Source organism: Bactrocera tryoni, unplaced genomic scaffold (assembly GCF_016617805.1).
Source record: "Bactrocera tryoni isolate S06 unplaced genomic scaffold, CSIRO_BtryS06_freeze2 scaffold_25, whole genome shotgun sequence".
Classification (NCBI taxonomy): domain Eukaryota; kingdom Metazoa; phylum Arthropoda; class Insecta; order Diptera; family Tephritidae; genus Bactrocera; species Bactrocera tryoni.
Window position 1 is genome coordinate 21,986,176 of NW_024395977.1, and position 23,108 is coordinate 22,009,283.

General features: G+C 34.8%; 1 protein-coding gene and 1 long non-coding RNA gene across 5 annotated transcripts; both read right to left on the minus strand.

Annotated features, from left to right (window-relative positions):
- Window positions 1-1,654: 1,654 nt before the first annotated feature.
- Window positions 1,655-16,397, minus strand: LOC120780570 (protein lin-7 homolog C). 4 transcript variants are annotated; one of them, XR_005705911.1, is made up of 4 exons: window positions 16,243-16,394; window positions 15,924-16,190; window positions 2,743-2,850; window positions 1,655-1,883 (listed from the first exon to the last, which is right to left on the minus strand). XR_005705911.1 is itself a non-coding variant. In XM_040112831.1 (3 exons), the coding sequence occupies exons 1-3, from the start codon at window positions 16,277-16,279 to the stop codon at window positions 2,819-2,821; spliced, it is 336 nt and encodes a 111-aa protein (XP_039968765.1). In that variant the 5' UTR covers window positions 16,280-16,394; the 3' UTR covers window positions 2,730-2,818. The 4 variants fall into 4 exon arrangements, 3 of the variants coding, with proteins under 3 accessions (XP_039968765.1, XP_039968764.1, XP_039968763.1); XM_040112831.1 differs by lacking the exon at window positions 1,655-1,883 and having other exon boundaries at window positions 2,730-2,850; XM_040112830.1 differs by lacking the exons at window positions 1,655-1,883; window positions 2,743-2,850 and adding an exon at window positions 3,031-3,240 and having other exon boundaries at window positions 16,243-16,395.
- Window positions 16,398-19,836: 3,439 nt separating this feature from the next.
- LOC120780595 lies at window positions 19,837-22,763 on the minus strand. Its single transcript, XR_005705918.1, has 5 exons — window positions 22,731-22,763; window positions 20,880-20,911; window positions 20,776-20,825; window positions 20,098-20,165; window positions 19,837-20,031 (listed from the first exon to the last, which is right to left on the minus strand). It is a non-coding gene; the product is annotated as an uncharacterized LOC120780595 (long non-coding RNA).
- Window positions 22,764-23,108: the final 345 nt, after the last annotated feature.

A 23,108-nucleotide genomic window follows, 5' to 3' on the forward strand; every position in this document is an offset into this window, starting at 1 on the left:
TCCTTCGCACTCATTCAAATAAATCAAGAAATGAAACAAACTTTATTTCATCGCATTTAGGTAAACAAAAAATAACCCGAAAATGTGCTTTGGTGTTAGTGTATAGAGAAAAAATGTGTAGTTGTATTGGAATATTTGTCACAAGCGGGTAGCCGTGGTTGGCAGGGTTTGTACATACATATTTATGATTAGTGAACTGTATGTGTTCTCACAATTGTGAGTTTTACCTATTTCTAATCTAATAATTTAATATTCTTAATATGTAAAATATATAAAAAGACTAAATACTTATATTGTTGCACTCCGACTCAGTGGTACCGATATCTATTTAATTAAGAATTTTAGGGAAGCTATTCTAAGATTTTCTCTCTTCCTATTCTGAGAAGGGTATATTAGGTTTGCCACGAAGTTTATAGCATCCAAAAGAAAACTTCGGAGATCCTATATATAAAAATATACATTACTGTTGATGTAGCGGCAGCAAATATCCCGAATATAATTTGGAGGATTGCTGCGGAGTTGACAGTTCTTACCCTTATAAAAATCCAGATCCGTTAAAGCTACATAAACTAGAAATGATATGAAGCATCGATCTAAAATATTTCTCCCCAAGGTGCTCATTTTTCCGAACCGCATATATGTAGCTGCCATACAATCTGAGTCATCTGAATAAGGGCTTGCAAAAGTGTTTTCATTTATTTTAAAGAATTTTGGAATGGGTTATTTATTGTCCAAGGCAACGCTGCAATCTCTGAACAAGAACAATCCCTGAAAATCCAACGTAGAATAAATCTTGCCAACAGGAGCTACTTTGGATTAAGTAGGCAATTGAGAAGTAAAGTTCTCTCGACAAACGAACAAAAACCAAACTCTATAAGTCACTCATTATTCCCGTCCTGATATATGGTGCAGAGGCATGGACGATGACAACATTTGATGAGTAGACGTTGCGAGCTCTCGAGAGAAAAGTTCTACGAAAGATTTATGGTCCGTCGCGCGTTGACTACGGCGAATATCGCATTCGATGGAACGATGAGCTGTATGAGATATACGACGACATTAACAAAGTTTAGCGAATTAAAAGGCAGCGGCTACGCTGGCTAAGTCATGTCGTTCGAACGGACGAGAACACTCCAGCTTTGAAAGTATTCGACGCAAAAAAATACCACTGAAAGAAACCTACTAGTTTCCTATATTAATCTTGCGAATCGCCGTTCATAACCGCACGACGTATTTTGCTAAAAATCGTCGATACTCTAAGAAGCTAAGTAGCTTGTGACCACAAATGCAAAAATCGACATATTGTAGTGAGTCATGACTCAGCGCTCATGATGCTAAGGTTTATAAAATCTGTGCAATGTTTCTTGACGAGTCGAAGGATTTCAGTGGGTTGCAGGTCTAAAAGAGCTCAAAATCAGAAATCAAATGAGAAAATCACAAATTTTGTTGTGATTAGCTTCAAGTCCGATTGAATTTTGCACAATATTTTATTGAATGAAAAGGAAATGGAATCAATATTTGTCGATCAAGAAATTCGAGAACCCCATTAATCACCACCATATGATGTTTGACTAGTAACACAATGCGACAGCATTATTTAAATTTGTAATTTTATTCAGTTAAAACTAAATTGAATCATAATGTTTTTAATTTATATAACATAAGGGTTGATATTTTTTTACATTTGTGTAAAAGCGCAGCAATGAATTAAATGAAAATTCGCTCCGTTATTAAGTTCGGTTTCGCTTGAACTATATCTCCGTTTACTTCTTGTAATTCATCTTTATACTCAATAATAGCTGTTTTCCGTGCATATTCTTTCATTTTTTGAAGAAACCCAACCGTCTTGTTGTTATTTAAATTTTCATGTTGTTTAGTGGTAACTGGAATAAGAATTTCACAGTTATAGCGACTTCGACAATATATTCGAATATACAAATTGTGTTGTTTTCCAGCTGATCCGAAGTAATAACTTCGTTATCGTCAAGAATTGTTACTTATTCAGACTATAATTCGTATGTTGAGTTTGCTGATTTGCTTTTAAGGAATCGTCTTAGTGTAAAATTTTCGAAAAATCGATTTTTTTTGTTACATTATCGGATATACTATCCTGTAATAAACATTCTCTCAAATCTTGAAATCGAAATTCAAATTATTACGGTCGCTACAGCGTTTCTTGTAGAAAGGGAACAGAGTGGAGAACGTAGCGACTCCAATCTTTGAACGGTTTCCACTCTTGAAGGAAGAGTTTTGAAGGCATCTAGCTCCAATTTGGAGATAACATTTTAACGTCATTCTCTATCGCGCTATGGAAGCCTCGTACATGACCTTTGTTTTACGTGTCATTTCAACCATTTATTTAACTATTATACACCAAATAAATAAATATAAGAAAATCATTTTGTTTTCGTCATGAATGTATTTATTTATAAAAAAAAATCCGGACCGATTAGTTAGTTTCAACATTAAAAAAAATAGCGAAAACATGTGTTTTTTCGGAGGGTCACACTGAGACGATCCCTTAAAAAAGATGTCCTGCAAACTATAAAAATGGGAGCACATCATAGACAATTTTTCTAAAAGCACAAAATTATTTAATAATAAAAGACTAATCTAAAAAGCCGGCACGCAGCTGTCCCATTTTCCACAGCTCTGGTGACTTGTATACGGTGCGCACTTTCGTACCAAGCTACAGTATTTTACGATGCCAGGGTGGATATAAACAAAATGAGAATAACTTACTTGAAACAACGGATGCTCCTGCAAGTAGTCTAAAACTTGACCAACTTCTGTATCAGTCCATTTTTTTTTGGGCTTTTCACGGCGCCTTATTTTTTCTCTTTTGAACTTCTGTAACAAAAAAAAGTGTTTATTAAAATATTTAGAAAATATTAGCATTGGAAACTTACAACGTCTAATAGTTTAACCATCTTTTTAATTGTGATCAGCTGTGACAAATCACAATTACAATAAGGCCGCACCGTTGTATTTTCTTACACTCTTGTATTTGAAAGGCACGTACATTTTTTGTTGGTTTTTTATTACTTTTTTTATTAAAAATCACGAATATAAAATACAATGACAAATACAACGGATCCCGAATATGGAGTTACGGGTGGATAGAGGAGGTTCTCCGAATTTAAAAAGGTCAACAATTGTATATAACAAGTTAACATTCACAGTTTGTGTGGTTACATTCATGACGAATACCAATGTTATCACATATTGTGTTCTGAAAAACTAAACAAACATTTTTCAGTTTACTATATAAGGGGACAATGGTTCAAAAGGATTTTTATTTCATTCGTATAGGTTATATGTCATATCTTATTTTTAAATAGAGAAAAGTTATATATTATTTCGCATTTATTTTTTTCTGCATCGGCAGCTTTCGGTCGCGTTTCAAAAAAATAACAATGGTCGGTTGAACACCGAGGTGTTCAAAGTTCTTTTAAGTCGAACTTCGTTCTGCACTGACGGTCTTCGACAGCGCTTCAAAAAAAAAAATAACCTTGGTCGGCACAACACCGGGGTGTTCAGAGTTCTTTCGTGTCAAACTTCTTTTTGCACTACCGACTTTCGGCCGAGCTTCAAAGAAAGAATAATAAAGGTGATAAACAGAAATTGATTTTTTTTTTTCACGATACAAAATATGGCAACACTAATATTTGTGATAAGTCTAAACACATAAATCTTTTGAAACTGTACTAGGTGCACAAAATAATTTTTAAAATATATTTATTTTCTTAAATAAATACACAATAAATGAAAATTTAAGATATATCGGGTGATTTTTTAAGAGCTTGATAACTTTAAAAAAAAAAAAAAACGCATAAAATTTGCAAAATCTCATCGGTTCTTTATTTGAAACGTTACATGCCACACAGCTCGCGATTCTATGGCCATTTTGAGGGAAAACTTCGGAGAACAATTCATCTCAAGAAATGGACCCGTAAGTTGGCCACCAAGATCATGCGATTTAACGCCTTTAGACTATTTTTTGTGGGGCTACGTCAAGTCTAAAGTCTACAGAAATAAGCCAGCAACTATTCCAGCTTTGGAAGACAACATTTCCGAAGAAATTCGGGCTATTCCGGCCGAAATGCTCGAAAAAGTTGCCCAAAATTGGACTTTCCGAATGGACCACCTAAGACGCAGCCGCGGTCAACATTTAAATGAAATTATCTTCAAAAAGTAAATGTCATGAACCAATCTAACGTTTCAAATAAAGAACCGATGAGATTTTGCAAATTTTATGCGTTTTTTTTTTAAAAAAAGTTATCAAGCTCTTAAAAAATCACCCGATATATTCAATGAGTACAGTGTAATTAAATATATATTAATTGAAAAATGTGAGTGAAATAGTGTTTATTACTTTTACAAATTTCTTAACTTTAAATACAAATATTTTCCAAACTACACATCTGAGTCGGGTATATGCGTCAAAAGAATCGTAATTTTGCAGAAAAAATTATAATAAAGTTTGAAATTGTTGTCATATCTTTTAATATAGCAAAAACCATTCGTCAGTCACTTTAGATAAATGAATTTGAAATCAAAATATCACAAAACCCATGGGAAAAATGTAGAATATAATTCTCCGAATTCGGAGTTAAAATAAGTATATACGCATACAGAAGGTTTCCCAGAATAAGAAAAATAATATATATATGCCATAAAATATGACTTTTAAAACATTTACATTTAAAGTTCTACTATTATGCCATACGTGCTTCTTCAATTTATAGTAAGGGTATTCTCTTGCTCTTACAAAACCCTTGCACGGTGCAAGAATTGCATATATTTCCTCTTGGTGCACCGGCACAACAACAAATACACGCAGAAAATTATTTGCAATGGCTGTAAAATATGTCAGTCTAAAACCTATGTATATGCATACTATATAATGTCACGTAAAAATATAATTGCAACCCTGTTTTAGCTGTCATTTTACATAAAGACATATTACGTTGTTAAATTGTTGAGGATGGTAAGTTTTAAATAGATTTTATTATTTCTATTTAAAATATAAAGATTTGTTACAGTTTTTCTTTGTTAAAAATGTATGCAAAAGGTGCGCCAATTCACAATAGCCATGCTTAATAGTCATTCACAACAAATTGACCGAATTAGCCATTCATATATCACTAGATTCTGCAATGGGTGCTCTCGTGCCTTTGTATATTTCGGTATAGTATTTTTGCAATCTGCAATCTTGCAAGAGCAAGCGAATACCCCTAATGAATTTTCCATTTATATTTTTAACTTTGCTAATACTTCACTAATTCGCTTCTACATATTTAGCTTGTAATAAATAGTGCAAAAAAACCTTTTATTATGTGAAAAAGAATTGAATAGTTAAATATTGATCAAAAGCTAATTTTGCAATATTTAATATAAAATTTATTTGTAAAAACCAATTAGGGATGGGATTTAGAATAGCATCTACATATTTCAGGGTTAAAATTGGTATTAGTGGAAAGTGAACGTTCTCCAGATCACGAAAATATATATGTATTGTTGCCACTGACTTATAGTTTTTAAGATATTTGTATTGAAAACTTAAAAAAAAAAATCAATATTTTTAACTAGTAATTTCTATATTTTAATAGTCTTTTGCACTTATATTATGCACTTTTCATTTATTAACATAATATTGCAAATAAAATTTTAGTTCAATAATACCCGAGACATACATGTAGTAACAATACCATATGTGTGTTACCAAATACTAGCAAAATATCATATGATCAATGTAGTATTTTGCTGGTAACAACACTATGATGTTTAATTTTTGTATTTGTATAAACATAGCTAAAAAAAACAGGTAACAAACTTTGCTAAAAGCTTTTACAAAAAAGCTCTTCGTGATATTGTCAAAATGACTTAAAAAATTAAAATAGAAATAGAAAAAAACATTTTTCACAATTTTTCTTCCAAAAAAGCAGGAAATGACTAATTTTATGTGACGAATTTAGAGAAACTTTAACCAAATCGCTTTTTTGCGATGAAAATAGATTAACTTTAGAGTACTTTAAATAATTGAACTTATTTTCTCCATAACACATAACAACATATTTATTGTTTAAAATATTTTTGAAATATTTAATGCCTATGAAACAAAGTTAGTATTTGAGTTTACTACATTGTCATTTGTGTCACCAACGTAGTAAACAGAATACCATGATACCTTTACTATGGTATTGTTACTATATGTCCTTCTCGGTTGTAACTTTATTTTGGTTAAATTCTGTTCATTCGTCCTATTTGTCAACGAATGAAAATAATAAAAAAAAATTAATAGAAAAAATATTTTGTAACTAAATTAAATAAAAACAAAACACATTTATGGTTGATAAGTGTGTTCTATTGCTTACAAAAGCTTCTTTTTTACTAGCGCAACACCTCTTACGCGATTATAGCTGAGTTAATAAAGTCGTTTTTTCTTTTCGCTACGTGGCGCCAATTGGGGATTCCAAGCGAAGTCAGAGACCAATGATATCAATATCTACCTGCTCGATTAAGTTCTGCAGCTCAAATTATTTTCTCCAGCACCAGGTTGAAGAAATCGCACAATAGGACGTCGCCTTGTCTAAAACATCGTTTGGTTTCGAACGGCTTGGAGAAGAGTTTTGCGGGGATACCAAATTCAGACATCTCGACGTAAAGGCAGCTCCTTTCCGACGAAGAGGTGGTGTGTGCCGTTTCTCTTTTCACGGGTCTTTTCCAAAATTCGGCACATGATGAATATCTGGTCGGTTGTTGATTTTCCGGGTCGAAAGATAGGCACAATTCCGATTTCTTTGGCGCCGCGATTTGAAGGTACCGTTGGAAAGAGGAAGTCCTCCTGATTAAAAAATGTATAGGGTTGAAATTGTCTACCTATCGCCTGAAATACGTATCTCATGGCAAAATGTATAAAACAAAAGTTATTTGTCAAGTCATTTGCTACCGAAATGTGATCATGGCCGTAGGACGAACCGTTCTCGAGATACGAGCGAAAAGGCGGCGCGCCACAGCGCAAGGTGAAAATTGTTGCAGCTCTCAGCTAAGCTGTATTGGTCACCCAGAACCCACCGCGTGGAGGTGGCTGCTCTTCGGGTTCCTCCCAAGCCCAACCCAACCAACCAACCATATGTCAGGCTTGTTTTAGTCTGAATCTGTGTCAAATTTATTGATAAAATCAGATTTTCTACTAAACTTTGGCACTTGCTGCCTAGATTTCAGTGTAGAGCGTATAAAACGATCACGAGATTGGGGGCCAATAACTTTAGAAGATGCCTCTGTCACCAGTTTGACGGTTCTCTCGACTGCCACGGTGTGAGAGGGGAATTCACTAAATTTCCATACCTCTGCAGTGTCTCCCGACAGCCCTTTTATGAGTTCTTCGTTAGAAACTGAACAAAGAACTGGTGGAACAGTCAAGGTAATAGTCTTCCAGTTAATCATATCGTAATAATTATTAGCTTTAAAATTCAGCTTTGGCACTTTATTACATCTAACCCTTCCATTTAAAGTGTCAGACTCTGCTTATCTATCCGTTCGTCAGTCATCATACTAAGGAGAATGTTTTCTGGAAGAGCAAAGAAAGCATTCTGTTGAATGGATGAATCGACAACCTTGCGCAGTTTAGCAGGTAAGTATCTCGACCTTTGAATTGCAGATGGCGCGAGCCATCTTTGATTGAACTGTTGAATCTTATTGAGAACCAGAAAGGTTAGTAAACTGTAAGTATGTACTTGACCAAAATCTTTATATCCTTTGTTGGTTTGTCAGTAGAAATGTATAATCTCAGAATTCTATTTGCACAGGTGAGCCACCGAGATTTGCACATGTTACCTGGATGCACCGACGCTAAATCTGAGGAACATTGACCGAAAATAACAGCTTCTGATATTTTATAGAGATAAGCTTGGTCTGTGCTAAGTTGGGTCGGATTAATAACCTCAGAAGGTAATTGGCAGGATGGAAAACTTTCAAATTTGACAACAGGCAACTTCTCACAATCAGGGAGCAGTTTACCTGAGAATGTATTTGGACTCTTTGAGACACCATCTATGTGTTCGAAAAGAGCACGAAATGGAAGTTCGTTAAAATGTAGAAGACAAACAACCCACTGTAATGGGCTACCTATTCTTTCTTCTAGTTTCCGAATGATTCCACCTTTCCAATCTGTGTTCGTGTTGGTGCCATCAGCACCGACAACTTCTAGATGTTCCACATCAACTGAATTGTCTTGTAAATGTTGCCATATAGTTTGCGTCTCATCCTCAGCTGACCCGGAAGGAGAGGTGACGTGGCCAAAGTAATGACAACCAGGTTCCGCTTCGCTGACTTGTGTAAGTGTATTGTCTTTGCGGCCGTCAAAATACAGGCCATATACAGAGTCAATACATTCGGTGTTTTGGAGCTTAACTCCAACATTTTTTTTGCCCGACTAATCTTGCATTTGTCAGTGACAAAGCTAGCCTGATCCTCTGTTATCACACCTGCTTTTTTGGCATCCAGAAAAGCCGATGAAACAATCAAGGCCGCTGCTCTATCAATTACTCCAAATCTTTGGGCAGCTAAAGCAGTGCGTTCTTATACTAGTGTGTTTTGTTTGGTTTTAGAGGATGGAAGAGAAAATTCATCATCAGCATTGTTTTTGGAAGAATCCATGTGTGACGCACCTACATTGTTGTCGTCTGTATGAGAGTCTGGCTGATCTGAATGGTCACGTGTTCTAGCTGATACTTTTCTGGTAAGTGTTGATGTTGAGTGACATTTTGAAAGCTTTTCTTTACGTTCATTTTTCTTTGTAATCTTTTTTGTTTCAGGTTGATCAACACTTCCAATACGACCAATTCTTCTGGTTCTCTGGTCCAAGAGAAATGGTTGTTCATTGATAGAAACTTTCCTTTCTTGGGACAAGTGCAAAAAGAAAAATAAAGCATTTACAAGCAGCGAAGTCAAATAATTTTCCGGCAGAAGAGACAAAGTCGTCTCTTTTAGAGGTCAAACCTATTGGGTTCCTCAAAAACATTTGTTTAAGAGTCAGAAATTTCTTATGGTATGTGGTGAGCATTTGTACAACTCTGGTATGTGAAACTATCGGAATAGATGACTTTTTGAAAGTATTTTCAACCTTTTTTGCAACTATTTCTGTACTCCTAGGTTCATAGTTGTCGCCTCGGAGTCGCCCTATACGAAATCTTTCAAACTGATAACACAAAAGAACATCCTGGTAAGTAGGTAACTGGGACTCAGAGAGATTTTACGGATATATGCCAAACACAGGACATTTCTGTCTAAATTTAAATTTAGATACAGACATTTTGAGTTCTGTGTTATGTTGAGAGAATATAAGTGATAGCACTCGGCGAAATCAACGACAAGAGTGAAGGAACTCGATGAAAAAATATTTATGTGGAGACCAGTCCGAACGTGTCGTATGGCGCAGGGAAATGAATGTAAGTGATAGAACTCGGCGAAATCACCGACAAGAATGAAGGAACTCGATGAAAAAATATTTGTGTGGAGACCTACCCGAACGTGTCCTTTGGCGTAGGTGAATGAATGTGAGTGATAGCACTCGGCGAAATCAACGTCAAGAAGTGTGGCCGCAAGCCGGTTTTTACCTTGCGCTCTGGCGCCGCATTTTCGCTCGTATCTCGGGAACGGTTCGTTATAGGGCCATGATCACGTATACCATTTCGGTAGCAAATGACGTGACAAATAACTTTTGTTTTATACGTTTTGCCATGAAATGCGTATTTCAGGCGCTAGGTAGACAATTTCACGATTTTAGACGAATTCCCGAAATTTCAAGGCCGGAGTTGGGGTTGAAGATGCAATCCGATCTCAAAACAAAAAGTTGCATTGGAATCAGGATGTACTAAGGCAACTTTTCCGCACTATTAGAAATCCCGAATCGAAAAAAGTCCGGAATCGACCCACCCTAGTGAACATCATGTGTACTACGCGAAAGTACTTCAGTCACATAAATCACATATTACACATATACATATGTAGAAAGAATTTTTTTTATAGTTAATATAGAAAAAAGAATCACGCGAAAAAGCAAACAAAGAAAAATGGTTAAAAATCCTACATATTTGCTGTTTAAGATGTGGCAAGGCTTGTTTTCCTCATAATTGTAAACAATCTAACCTTTTCAACGATGAGTGTGCGAAGTGATTTTTAAATTAGTAAATTTAGGTAAAATATACCAAAATAAAAGTGAAATGTGAACTTAGTTCAATGTTTAGAGTGCATATTTAAATATACAGAGTGAAAAACGTGAAAAAATTTAGTGATACATAGAGAAATACCATGTGTTATTAGTGCAAATTTTTGAACTTTTAATCGTGAATATTTTAAGAAATAAAAGTTATTTTTATATTATTTTTGGATACTTCTTCTCTGGAGAAGGTCCCCTATCCGCACATTCCCCATTTATACGGTTTTTTTACCCCTCCGCCAAAGTAATCGGAATCGTGCCGAAAGACACACTGATAAGGTCCAACCAGTTTGTTGACGGTGAGTTTTAATCTTTCACACAATACGCTCGATAGAACCTATATGCGATGTTTAGGAGACTTATCCCACGTAGTTGGTGGCGATTGTGAGATCTCTCTTTTTGTGGATTGGGCAAACCACACTGAAATTCCAATCGTTGGCCTGCTTTCGTCCAACCATATTTTACAAAGAAGCTGAAGCATGTCCCTTTCAGTGCTTCGGCTCCGTGTTTGAATAGCTCGGTCGGCAATCCATCGTCCCTTTTCGCTTTGTTGTTCTTTAGGCGGGTAATTGCTATTCAAACTTCTTCATAGTCAGGTAATGGAACGTCTGCTCCATCGTCATCGATTGGAAAATCGGTTTCACCTTTCCTGGCGTTATATTTTCATTGCCATTCAGCAGGCTGGAGAAATGTTCCCTCCATAATATTAGTATGCTCTGGGCATCAGTCACTAGATCACCTTTGGGGGTTCTACAAGAGTCCACCGCATTTGTTGATGAGTGCTCTCAGAGAGCAGAATTGCAATTCGACTAGCAAATCGGTCGACTTTCTGTTGTGAGTGCAGCTTTTCGACGTCGAACCTCTCTTGTGTTTGTTGCTGCCCAGAAGCGGATGTGGTAGTGGTCCGAGTCAATGTAATGACCTCAGAGCGTACAAATGCCTAAAGCACTGAAGACGTGTCTTCCATCTATCATAACATGATCACAAATGCCTAAAGCACTGAAGACGTGTCTTCCATCTATCATAACATGATCGATCTGGTTAGTGGCTTTTCAATCCGCAGACAACCAGATATCTTGATGAAGTTTTTTATGCAGGAATATACTATTACAGATAATCATATTTCAGGCCCCGGCGAAGTCGATCAGCCTCAATACATTTGGGGATGTTTCATCGTGGAGGCTGAATTTACCGACGGCAGTGCCAAATATACCTTTTTTACCCACCTTGGCGTTAAAGTCGACAAGCACGATTTTGATATCGGGGCGGGGGCAGTTCTTATAGGTGCTCTCCAAGCGCTTATAGAAGGCATGTTTGGTCACATCGTCCATCTCTTCCGTTGGAGCGTGGGCGCAAATCAACGATATGTTATGTAGACTTGTGCCCTATTGCGGTTTTCAACCCAACTGCATTTCAGTAGAAGTTTAAAAATTCGGTATTGCCAACTTCAACTCAATCCGTAAAAAAAAAAATTGCGGTTGAAGTATGATCGAACTTTTCAACTCTGTACAAGTGGGGTTGACTAGTATATAAATAAGTTCAACATTCGTGCAGTGAAATACAAAAAGATATTAAAGAAAAATGGAGGACGGGTAAAATAACTATTTTAATTAATGTTAAATTAATTTTAATTAATATTTTTTATAAATTTTTAGAAAAAATAAAGTTGTAACAAAAAAGCAATTCGAAAAATTGGTTGAGTTAATGGAGAAGTTTCCAGAAGTAGGAAGAGGAAAGCCACAATTTGGAAAAAATAAATTCAAATTGAGGTGCAGCGCCTCAAAATTGCTAAATTAAAATCTTCGCAAAGATTTTAATTTTTTTTGGTTATTTAAGACACAAAGTAATATTTTTTTTATTTTATTATTAATTATTCTGGAATGAAGTGATATTTTATATTTTTGTACCGAATTTTTAAACTTCGACTGAAATGCAGTTGGGTTGAAAACCGCAATAGGGGCATTTGTTTGCAAGTGAAATTTACCTCAGCTAGGTAGAAAAACCCTGGTTGGTTCCTAGCGGAACCACTAGGCACCCGAACTTCAAAAATAAACAAGATGAACTAAAAAAAGAAACATTTTTATTTCGATGTTGGTCAATGTTTTTGTGTGCTGTTGCATGTCGATTTGTCTTTTTTATTGTAAGACAAGGATATACAGGATACACCACAGAAATATATACTACACCATTATTGGCTTTAGTTCTGGTGAAATACAGCAAAGCAGTTTTTTTCTGGTGTAAAACACAAATGTACTCCACATTTTCGACATCGTACTTTTGAACGAGATGTGCAATTGGGATTCTTACATCGCGGCTTTCCCTCCTTCACATACTCTGGTAATTACCTAACGTTATCTAGGCGAATGTCACGTGGTGGTAGCGGACCAGACATGGGGCGTTGACGTTTTGCAGATATTTCTACTTCCAAATTTGTTCGTCGACCTATTCCAATTCTCATATCAGTACCAGATTTTGTCAGGCACTGGGCAACTTCTGACACAAATTAGTGCAATACCATCTTGGGCTCAGTTTGATTGGTGTCCGCATGATGTCGCTTAAATAACATCCAGGCATTGATGATAGCCATATCACACATGTGGTAGAATAATCGGTTTGTCCACTTTCGTGATTTTATGCGAATATGACTACGACCCAGTGACGAATCTAAGAGGTCAACGCCGCCCATGTATTTGTTATACTCGTGGATAACGTTTGGACACTGAATGCTCTCTGTAGTTTTTTTCTTTTTGTTGTAACGTGCATTCGCAGGCGTTTCACCATTGGCCGCAAGATATGGCTTTATTCCAGCCATTGTTGAAGCCATGTTGACAACTTTATTGTCATTCCAAGCCACAGTTGTAACATCAATTCCGTGAAATGAAGCAGCGTATTCTTCCCAATCACCACGATTTTTAAATTTCTGCTGTAATTTGCGCAATGGAATTCGTGAACGGCGAATAGTCCCAAGTGAATAGATGCCTTGTGTTCGCAAATATACCATAAACGGAATCGAAGTGTAATAATTGTCAAAAAAAATTGCATGATTTACAAATCGCGGATCCGAGCGGGCTAATCTGACAATATTTGCTGACGCACCCAAGTTTGGTTCATTGTCTTGACGGTGGTCGTCATCGCTGGAATAAATTTCAAATCCGTAGCGAAATCCGGAATCATCGCACAGTAGGAATAACTTATCACCCCATGGGTGTGGCTTATCTGGTATGTATTGTTTCATATAGTGCTTTATTTTCGTCGCACAGATTTGCTCGTCAACACATAATCTTGGTCGCATTGGAACCTTTTTGAAGTTCTTATTTAGTGCCGTGAGTATTGGGCGTATTTTGTACAAACGATCATATCCCGAATCGTGTTGTGGTATTTGTCCATACATTTCAACTGCCTCAGAGACCCGATTACGTCTGCAACTGCGCGCAGCATCCGATGATGTTGATGGCAGTCGCTGGCACGACGCGGAAGACTGGCTTTCACGATTGGAGCGTGTCATTTCATCATTATTAAAATGCAAGAATTGGCGAATTTTATCGCAGCGATTCCTTGGCATACAATCCATGATTGGCTTGAAACCATAGTTACCCCAATATGATCGAATTCCGGGATATTTATACACCGACATATAATAACTGATTCCCATAAAAAGTTTTATTTCATCAGGCGTGGTGTTCAATGGTTTTTCAATGTTTTGTTGTATTGCGTACAAATTGCTCTGTTCCACAATATTTGAAATAATGTCGTCTGACATAAGAAATGTAAAAAACTGAAGCGGCGAATGCAATGCCAATATCTCCGGTGTCAAAGCCTCATCACCTTGAAATCTTATCCAATTAGCGTATAATTGAAGATTTGTTTTTCGCCACAACGGTTTTTTGAATACATCAGACTCTTTGTCAATCCATACGCCTTCAAACATTGTGACATACTTTAGCCATCGGGCGTGATCACCTACAACAACTGGCTCTTCTGCTACATCCATGCCTAATAAAGATCTTATCTAGAAACAAAAAGCTTTCGTATAAGAGAAAGGGATATTTTACATTGATTTGGTTCACTATTTTCTTCTATAACTGGATTGCCGATATCGACATCTGCAATATCTGCCACATTCTGAACAACAGCTAAGTCAGCAATGTTCTGAACATCTGCTACTTCGTCTTCTAAATCTTCACTACGCAAAGCAGCACTAAAGTCAAAATCGGGGTCTACATCACTGTCATCAGCAGAAAAATCGCCGCCGTCTTAGCTTTCCGACCACGCAATAGAATTAACGAATTCGCTTAGCTCTTCTTCAGTTCGAAAATCACGTATTCTACGAGACATTGCTGAAAAAACTACAAAAAAATCCATAATATAATCATTTTGTATATAATTTCATATTTGCAAAATTTCGTACTCCGGGTGCCTGACGGTTCCGCAAGGAACCAACCAAAAAATCAAACAAATCTTACAAACAAATAAAATTTACTTACCTATAAAACTTATCTTAGCTTATTTACACTATTATTTAAACTTTGAGATTTTTTCCCATTCCGATTTTAACGAATTATTCACAAAAAAATTATTGCAAACACGCGATTTCACAAAGTTCACTAAAAATGCGGTAGATGCACTCAAAACTTCCGCGCCGCGCTTCACAAAAAAATAACCATGGACACCCTTTTCTTATTGTGCAAATGCAGAGAATTTTAACTAAAATAAAATAATTAAAATAAAACTTTATTTACAACAAATATTAAAAATATTAATATACAGAAACGTAATAACATAACATAATACAAGTGAAAAAGTTATTCACAATATACAAATTATCAATGTAAAAGTTGTCAATTTTTTAACTTTAAATGCAAATATCTTTAAAACTATAAGTCAGTATTTCAGCATTTCATTCCTTTCCGCGCTTTAAAAAATAACTCTGGCCGGTCCAACACCGGCAAGCCATCCACAGTATTTTAGCATTGAACACCTTTTCGCGTTCACTTCATACATTTATTGCTAAGTGGGTTTAATTTATTCCCTTTTGTTCGTGCTTTCTCGGTAATTTGACAGTTCAAATTAGGCAGTCATTTTGGTTTTTCGAATTATTGAACTCAATGCAGAAAAAGGTGTATTTTATTTAAAGATTTACAAACAAATTAACCATCAAAAGTAATTAAAAACATCACTAGTGGTTTTTATAATTCATAAGTAATATACATATGTGCGTGAAAATGTATCCATAATTGGCTTGGTACAATGCACAACAGATGAAAATACACTAACATATATTTAAAAATTGGCAAAAAAAAGCATTTTTTAAAGTGAATTTGTGGAAAAATTTGTGAACCGATTTTAATAAAATATGTTTTCAAATAAAGTTCGATAATTTAAGCATACATGCGTGTTTAAAATTTTCAATTTGGTTCTTTCGTTTAGGTACAGTGAACCAAAATTAACCGGCGCGATACTAAACCCGACCCCATTTCAACACCGTAATATATTAACTACCATAAGACAGCGACCTATTTATATATATATGCCATACTTTAATTTGGAGAACCTCCTCTATCTGTATATTCCCATTTTAATTCCAAAAACGGTATGATATTTCAAAACCAATCATTTTTACCTCTAATTTGGGGAAGGCTATTCTTATTCTTTTTTTTTAACGTCAATTTTTTCATTAATGTTAAATATGTCTTCGCCTCACCTTCTTCAGTTTTCGGTAATTCAACTACTCTAGGATGAGCGTGTCCTTCACTTGCAGCAAATGCTGCAACAGTGGCTTTAGCTGTGGCCGAAGCTCTAACATCCTGAGAACCCTGAATGTCAACTGTTTCGTATACGTGCTCATAAACTTCTCGGACAGCGTTCAAAAAATCGCTTTGGAGGACTTTCTGTAACGCAGAAAGCTTAGTTGTCGGAAAATCTCCACTACATTGTAATTTATCTAGTAACTCAATGGCTCTCTTTATATCTACAAAAAAAATAATATTAGTTTTTTGCAAAGTAATTACAGTATAATTCACCCTTAGATAAAGTCAGCGGCTCTACTTGAACGGACATCTTTTTTACAACCAACAAATTTCTGACCTTAGTACTTCACCATATAAATAAATTATAACACTGTTTCCCAATAGCACACACACACAGTTTCTCAGAAGTTAGGCACCCTTCTAGCCATCGATAAATTTTTTATTACCAGTCGATTAATTGTTTTACTTTTGCAATAGCTTACTGGTCGACCACACGAGCCAGTAAAGTGTTGGAACAACCAAAACAATAAATATTTGTTATTAACCTCCTTCCTAAATAAACCCTGCAAGACGGATAGCTGTTAGCAAACGTGTAAGGGTCCGAACAGAGTGGCCGCTTGATGCCGAGCCGATTCTTATTGCGAGAACTTGTTCATGCGAGAAACAAGTTTGAGTGTGCATAGTGGATGCGAGAATCAGCGCTGATATTTTATCTATTATTTGTGTTTTATGTATGTTTGTATGCATTTGGGTTTGTTGTTCATTCGTGTTTGTGAAATTGAAGTGAAAAGATATGGATTCGTCAGATGATGAGTATTTAGCTTCGGCTACTGTTTTAAAGTATTTTATCAATAAAAAATCATTTGGAAAACATCTAATAAATGATAAACGAAGTGAATTTGGAGAATTTCATCACTTATATAGTGATTTAAGAAAATATCCTGCCAAGTTTAAAGAATATACTCGAATGAGTGTTGAAACTTTCGACTATATTCTCGAAAAGATTGGTGATAAATTAAAAAAAAAGTGGAGTAATTTTATTAAAGTACCAATATGTCCATGTGAACGCTTGATAGTAACTCTCAGGTAAGAAATTTTTTATGTTTTATATATATGTATTTATTGTATTAATTTAATTTTTATCGTATTAAATTCATGAATACATTTTGTTATAATAAAAAAGAAAAATAAAACAAAAAAATTAAAAATAAATAATATAAATTAATTAAGAAGAATTTAAAGATGAATAAATTACAGTTTCCATTGTATTTTGGTCTGGAACCAATGATGATGAAGTTGATGGTATATTTGTACCTTCAACTGTGGTAAATGAGATTGGTTGAAAACAAGGAGTTGTGCTAAGGTCTTAAGAATTTATCTGGTAGCTTTCAGAAGAAGCGCTGATTGGTGAAGACAAAGGCGCGTATCTTGAAGTTTCATTGGACAGTCTATTTTTAACTTTTGCATACACGTATTTATAAAGTACATTTTGCATTTCCTTTCGAGTTACAAAAAATGCTTCATCTTCATCCAATACAGTCTTTTTTTTCATTTTTTTATTTTCCAGCAGTGCTAATTTTCTTTTTTCAATTTCCAACAATTGGGCAGTGCTGTTAGAGGTATTTTTTTTTCGATGGAACTTCCCATCTGAACTCGTCATTGTCACACAGATCTCTTGTTTCTTCGACTTGTGAAATGTTGAGAATATCTTCAATTTCTTCTTCATATTCAACCTCTTCTTGGGTAGCTTTTACACTTGACGCTTTTAAATTACCACTTAAATTTCTGTATTTCATTTGGTCCTTTAAAAACAGTAGAGAATTGAAATAAGGCCAACTCGAAGTAATTTGTGATGCGGCATCCCCCGATTTTGGAGTTGGAATTTTGCGTACTTCACATCGAAATTGATCGCGTAAATACTTCCATTTTTTTTAAGTCTTCCTCTGCAAGATCAAATAAAACCATATAATTAAAATATGATAAAAATTATATGCATACATGAATTTAAACAATAATATACAAAAAATTATAGAAATAATATAATATAAATTTAAATAACAATTTTTGTTTTAACTTTCTTATTTAGATTTCTGGCAACTGGAGCATCATTTGCCTCACTAGCTTTTTCGTTTCGGCTAGGCAAATCAACAGTAGGAGCTGTTGTTAAGGAGACAACCCAAGTTCTATGGGATAATATGTTTACTATACATATGCCGCAGCCAAACAAACAATGTTTTCAAGAAATTGCAGAGCAATACTGGAAGCTATGGAACTTCCCAAATTGTATTGGTGCTATCGACAGGAAGCACATACGAATCAAGTGTCCAGGAAATACTGGCTCCATGTATTATAATTATAAACACTTTTTTTCTCTTGTGTTGCAAGGTATTGCCGATTCCAACTGCAAATTTATTGCGGTTGAACTTGGTGGATACGGAAAGCAAAGTGATGGTGGCACTTTTAGCTCTTCTAAAAACTTTAATCTTTTAAAAAGTGGAGAACTACCTGTACCAGGAAATACATGTCTGCCAAACAGTGAAGAAATTGTGTCATATGTATTTCTTGGGGATGAGGCTTATCCCCTTTTAGAATGTTTGTTAAGGCCGTATAGCCGAAAGGAGATAACGGAAAACCAGGAATATTTTAATGCCCGGCTTTCAAGAGCTAGAAAGTACATTGAATGCGCCTTTGGGTTATTAAGTGCAAGGTTCAGAATATTATGGAAACCCATTGAAACGGATCCTTTGTTCGCTGAACTTATTGTAAAATGTATATGCTTTCTACACAACATAATTATTGATTTAGAATGATTAGATGAAAATTTAAAAGAAGAAGTGCAAAAAGAACATTTGGAAAAAATCATAAAAGAATACAACAAACCAAGTGTCAAAAATGGTAGATTAATAAGAGATAAATTTTGTAATTTCGTATGCATGAATAAAATATAATAAATTTCAATGTAACTTACTTGGTATTTTCATTTCTGAAGCAACGGACATCCATAGCTTTTCCACTAAAACACGGTTATGATAACATTTATTTTTCTGATCCCACAAAGCCGGCCGAGAAAAAACTTCACTTAATAATTGTTCTACATTCATTTTAAATAAACCAAAACACACGACTGTACTCAAGAAAAGTTTAACAAGAATGCCATTATATGATGAATGACAGCATATAATTTTTGATTTAACTTTTTCCAAAGAATTTTATGTCCAAAACTAGCTTTTCGCAGAATTAACAATGTTTTCGGCGCTGGAATACGCTTTGGAACTTTTTTCTCGCATTCAATCAGCTTTGCGCTCTGACCAGCTCGGCGCCCACTATGACCTGTTCGCGCTTATTTGTACTAATTTGTATAGTACCAGTTTTCTCGCATTGGTTCTCGCAATAAGCGTCAGTCGGCTCGGCTCGGCAACAAGCGGCCACTCTGTTCGCACCCTAAGCGACTTGTTATTGTTCACTTTTGCATTCGTTAAAATATTTGTTACTTTTGTTCAGAGAGTGGGAAAAAAATAACACATAGCTATTTGATGTTCAATGGTTATCTCGCTCTAACCAATGGCAAATATCGCATGCTGCCTTGTTCTAACAGAATACATGCATTTGTTAGCAAATCTCTTCACAGTATGTTACGGGTAACAAATTCTTTTGTTAGCGCATAGCTTACCAGTGTGTTATGGATAACTAAAAGTATGTGTTACCCGAATATCTGTTAGTGTTATTATTTTCGTTATCAGTTTGTTACCTATAACATATAAACATGTTAGCAGAACAAGCAGTAACAAGATTATCTGTTACCCTTTTGTTACTTCTAGCAAATTCAATTATTTTAAATAAAATTCAGTTTTTTTTTTAAATCTCGCTTTATTAAATAATAATATCAAAATCATTCGGCAGAAAAAAAATACAAGTTATTTCAGTATAAAAGTTATAATGCTAAAAATTCATATTTGTTAAAGTAAAATAAGAAACTTCAACTTAGAACTAATCAACTGGCGCTATGACGCGGCATTCGCGCACTAATTTACTTTGCGCCTGCACCTCGGCCTTCTCTGGCATCTAGAAAATTAAAATATAAAAATTAGCTTCTGTGTTAATTTGGTAATGTAATACTGCGTTACTTACTTTGTCTGTTAGGGACTTTTCAATTGCAGTGAGACGGGTCTCAATGGCATCCAGCTTCTGGATTATATCTGAAAAACATAAATGTATTTTTATAAAGCAAATACTAATATATTTATGCTTAATATTGCTTAGGAGCAGAAATGCGTATATGTATATGATGAAACACTAATGTTGTTTTTATTTTAAACAATTTTAGATATTCTGCATACGAACAAATATCTTGGACGAACAAATGAACATTTTTAGTTATAGAGGAGGCTATCCAGTTCAAGATAATATATAGTTATACTCGCGGGAATATTCGAGATATTTGCGTTTAAAACTGAAAATTACCACTATTTGAAGAACGTATTTTTCGATTTAAAATTAATTTTACACTAATATTTCGCTTTTTATGTTCACACGTCACTAATTCGTGTAAATTTTTTTAATATTAAACTTATTGTTGAATTATATTTATTTCACATCAACTAAAGGATGCAATATTGATCTGAAGAACCTCCTCTATCCGACCATACCCATTTTATTCCCGAAATCCTGGGACGGTATTCTAAAGTCGACACAATTACAATTGTAAATTCATTTAAATTTTTGTATGTATGTATATACATATATATGTATGTAGATATATATTTGAAATAAATATGCACTATTTAATTTTAATAATTTAAAATTTACTCCCTTATTTGTTTGTTGTACGCAATATATTTGAATTCTCCAAATGATTCCTGTAATATTAAAATGTTTAATTATGCACACAACATTCAATTCACAATGCTTACCTTTTTCTCCTTGTGAAGCTTTTTCGATTTCTCTATAAAAAAGGAACTAAAAATATGTATATATATAATAGAAATTGGCACGATTCCGATTACTTTGGCGGCGGGGTAAAAAAAACGAATTTCCATATAAATGGGGTATGCGCGGATAGGGTAGCTTCTCCAGAGGAGGAATATCCGAAAATAATGTAAAAATAACTAATATTTTTTGAAATATTCACGTTTAAAAATTCAAAAATTTGCACTAAGAAAACATGTTATTTCTCAATGTTTCCCTAAATTTTTTCACATTTTTCTCTTGTTATATTTAAATATACACTTTAAAGATTGAAATAAGTTCACATTTCACTTTTATTTTGTAATATTTTACCTATATTTATTAATTTAAAAATCACTTAGAACACTCATCGTTGCAAAGGCTAGATTGTTTACAATTATGAGGAAAACGAGCGTTGCCACATCTCAAACACCAAATTTGTAGGATTCTTAACGATTTTTCTTTGTTTATATACATATGTATATATACATATATACTATACATATGTATGTATATGTATAATATGCGATTTATGTTTAATAAAAATAAATAAGTAAAAATCTATAATAATATTGTAAAATTTATATCATATCGGGGTGACTGAAGTACTTTCGCGTAGTACTCCTTTCTGCGTTGGCGGCCTTCGGCCACGCTTTAAAAAAATAACCCTGGTCGAGCGAATACCCGGGGTGACTAAAGTACTTTCGCGTAGTACTCCTTTCTGCGTTGGCGGCCTTCGGCCGCGCTTTTAAAAAATAACCCTGGTCGAGCGAATACCCGGGTGACTGTAGTACTTTGCGTAGTACTCCTTTCTACGCGCTTTAAAAAATAACCCTGGTCGAGCGAATACCCGGGCTGACTGAAATACTTTCGCGTAGTACACCTTTTGCGTTGGCCTTCGGCCGCACTTTAAAAAATAACCCTGGTCGAGCGAATACCCGGGGTGACTGAAGTACTTTCGCGTAGTACTCCTTTCTGCGTTGGCGGCCTTCGGCCGCGCTTTTAAAAAATAACCCTGGTCGAGCGAATACCCGGGGTGACTAAAGTACTTTCGCGTAGTACTCCTTTCTGCGTTGGCGGCCTTCGGCCGCGCTTTTAAAAAATAACCCTGGTCGAGCGAATACCCGGGGTGACTAAAGTACTTTCGCATAGTACTCCTTTCTGCGTTAAAATAAAAAAAATATATTGAGTTTCGTTATAAAGTGGTTATATTTTTTGGTTATCTTTGCACTAATATTCAAACAAAGTTTGAGTTTTCATTACAAAATGGTTAAATATTATTATATAATATTAGTATATAATATTACATATTTGTTTATTAAATTAAATAAAGAACATATCCATATGAATGGATAGAGGAATTTTTGGAAAAAAAGGAATTTCAGCGAATTTCGTTATTATCACATGGCAGCGCTCCATTTCGTCGTAATTTTTAGCACACACTTGATGTTCACTACGAGTGTAAAATGTAATTTTTAAAATAAAGATTTCTTCGGCAAAAAAACTGTTAAAAGTGTAAAATGTGGATTTATTTAAAAGTTTATAGTTTAAATTAATTAATTTGAAGTGAAAAATGTGAGTAAAGTGTGTTTAATGCGGTAAAATAGCTTGTTGAAATGCTCGAATTTCGGGAATTTTTGAACTTTAAGGTCGAATATCTCGTAAACTAAGCGTTTGCGGTACCTATAACCCTACATATTTTTTAATCAGGAGGACTTCCTCTTTCCAACGGTACCTTCAAATCGCGGCGCCAAAGAAATCGGAATTGTGCCTAGAAATTAATTATAAAATATTAAAGTATCATGTAACAAACTTACTTCTTTAAAATCCAAAATAAACTGCGCTTTTCGTTTTCTTCTTCTTGAAAAATTGGGTATTCGTCTTTCCTATTCTAGCAAGTTAACATTACAATATGTTTACAATGTCGATAGTTTTTCTCTATCTTACTTACGTAATCTCCCATTCAATTGAAAATTCCAGAAAATGTAACAGTGTTAGTGAACAGCTGAAAATGTTTCAATGTGTTTGTGCAATCTGTTACCTCCGTCTTGCAGGGAAAGCGACAGCGACGAATTCCCTACAAGAATTTAATGATAGAAACTAACACAATAGCAATTTTCTCACTAACACAAATGCATAGACTTCAGAAAGTATTGTATACCTATCCACAAGTAAGAAAGAGACGATTCAGATTA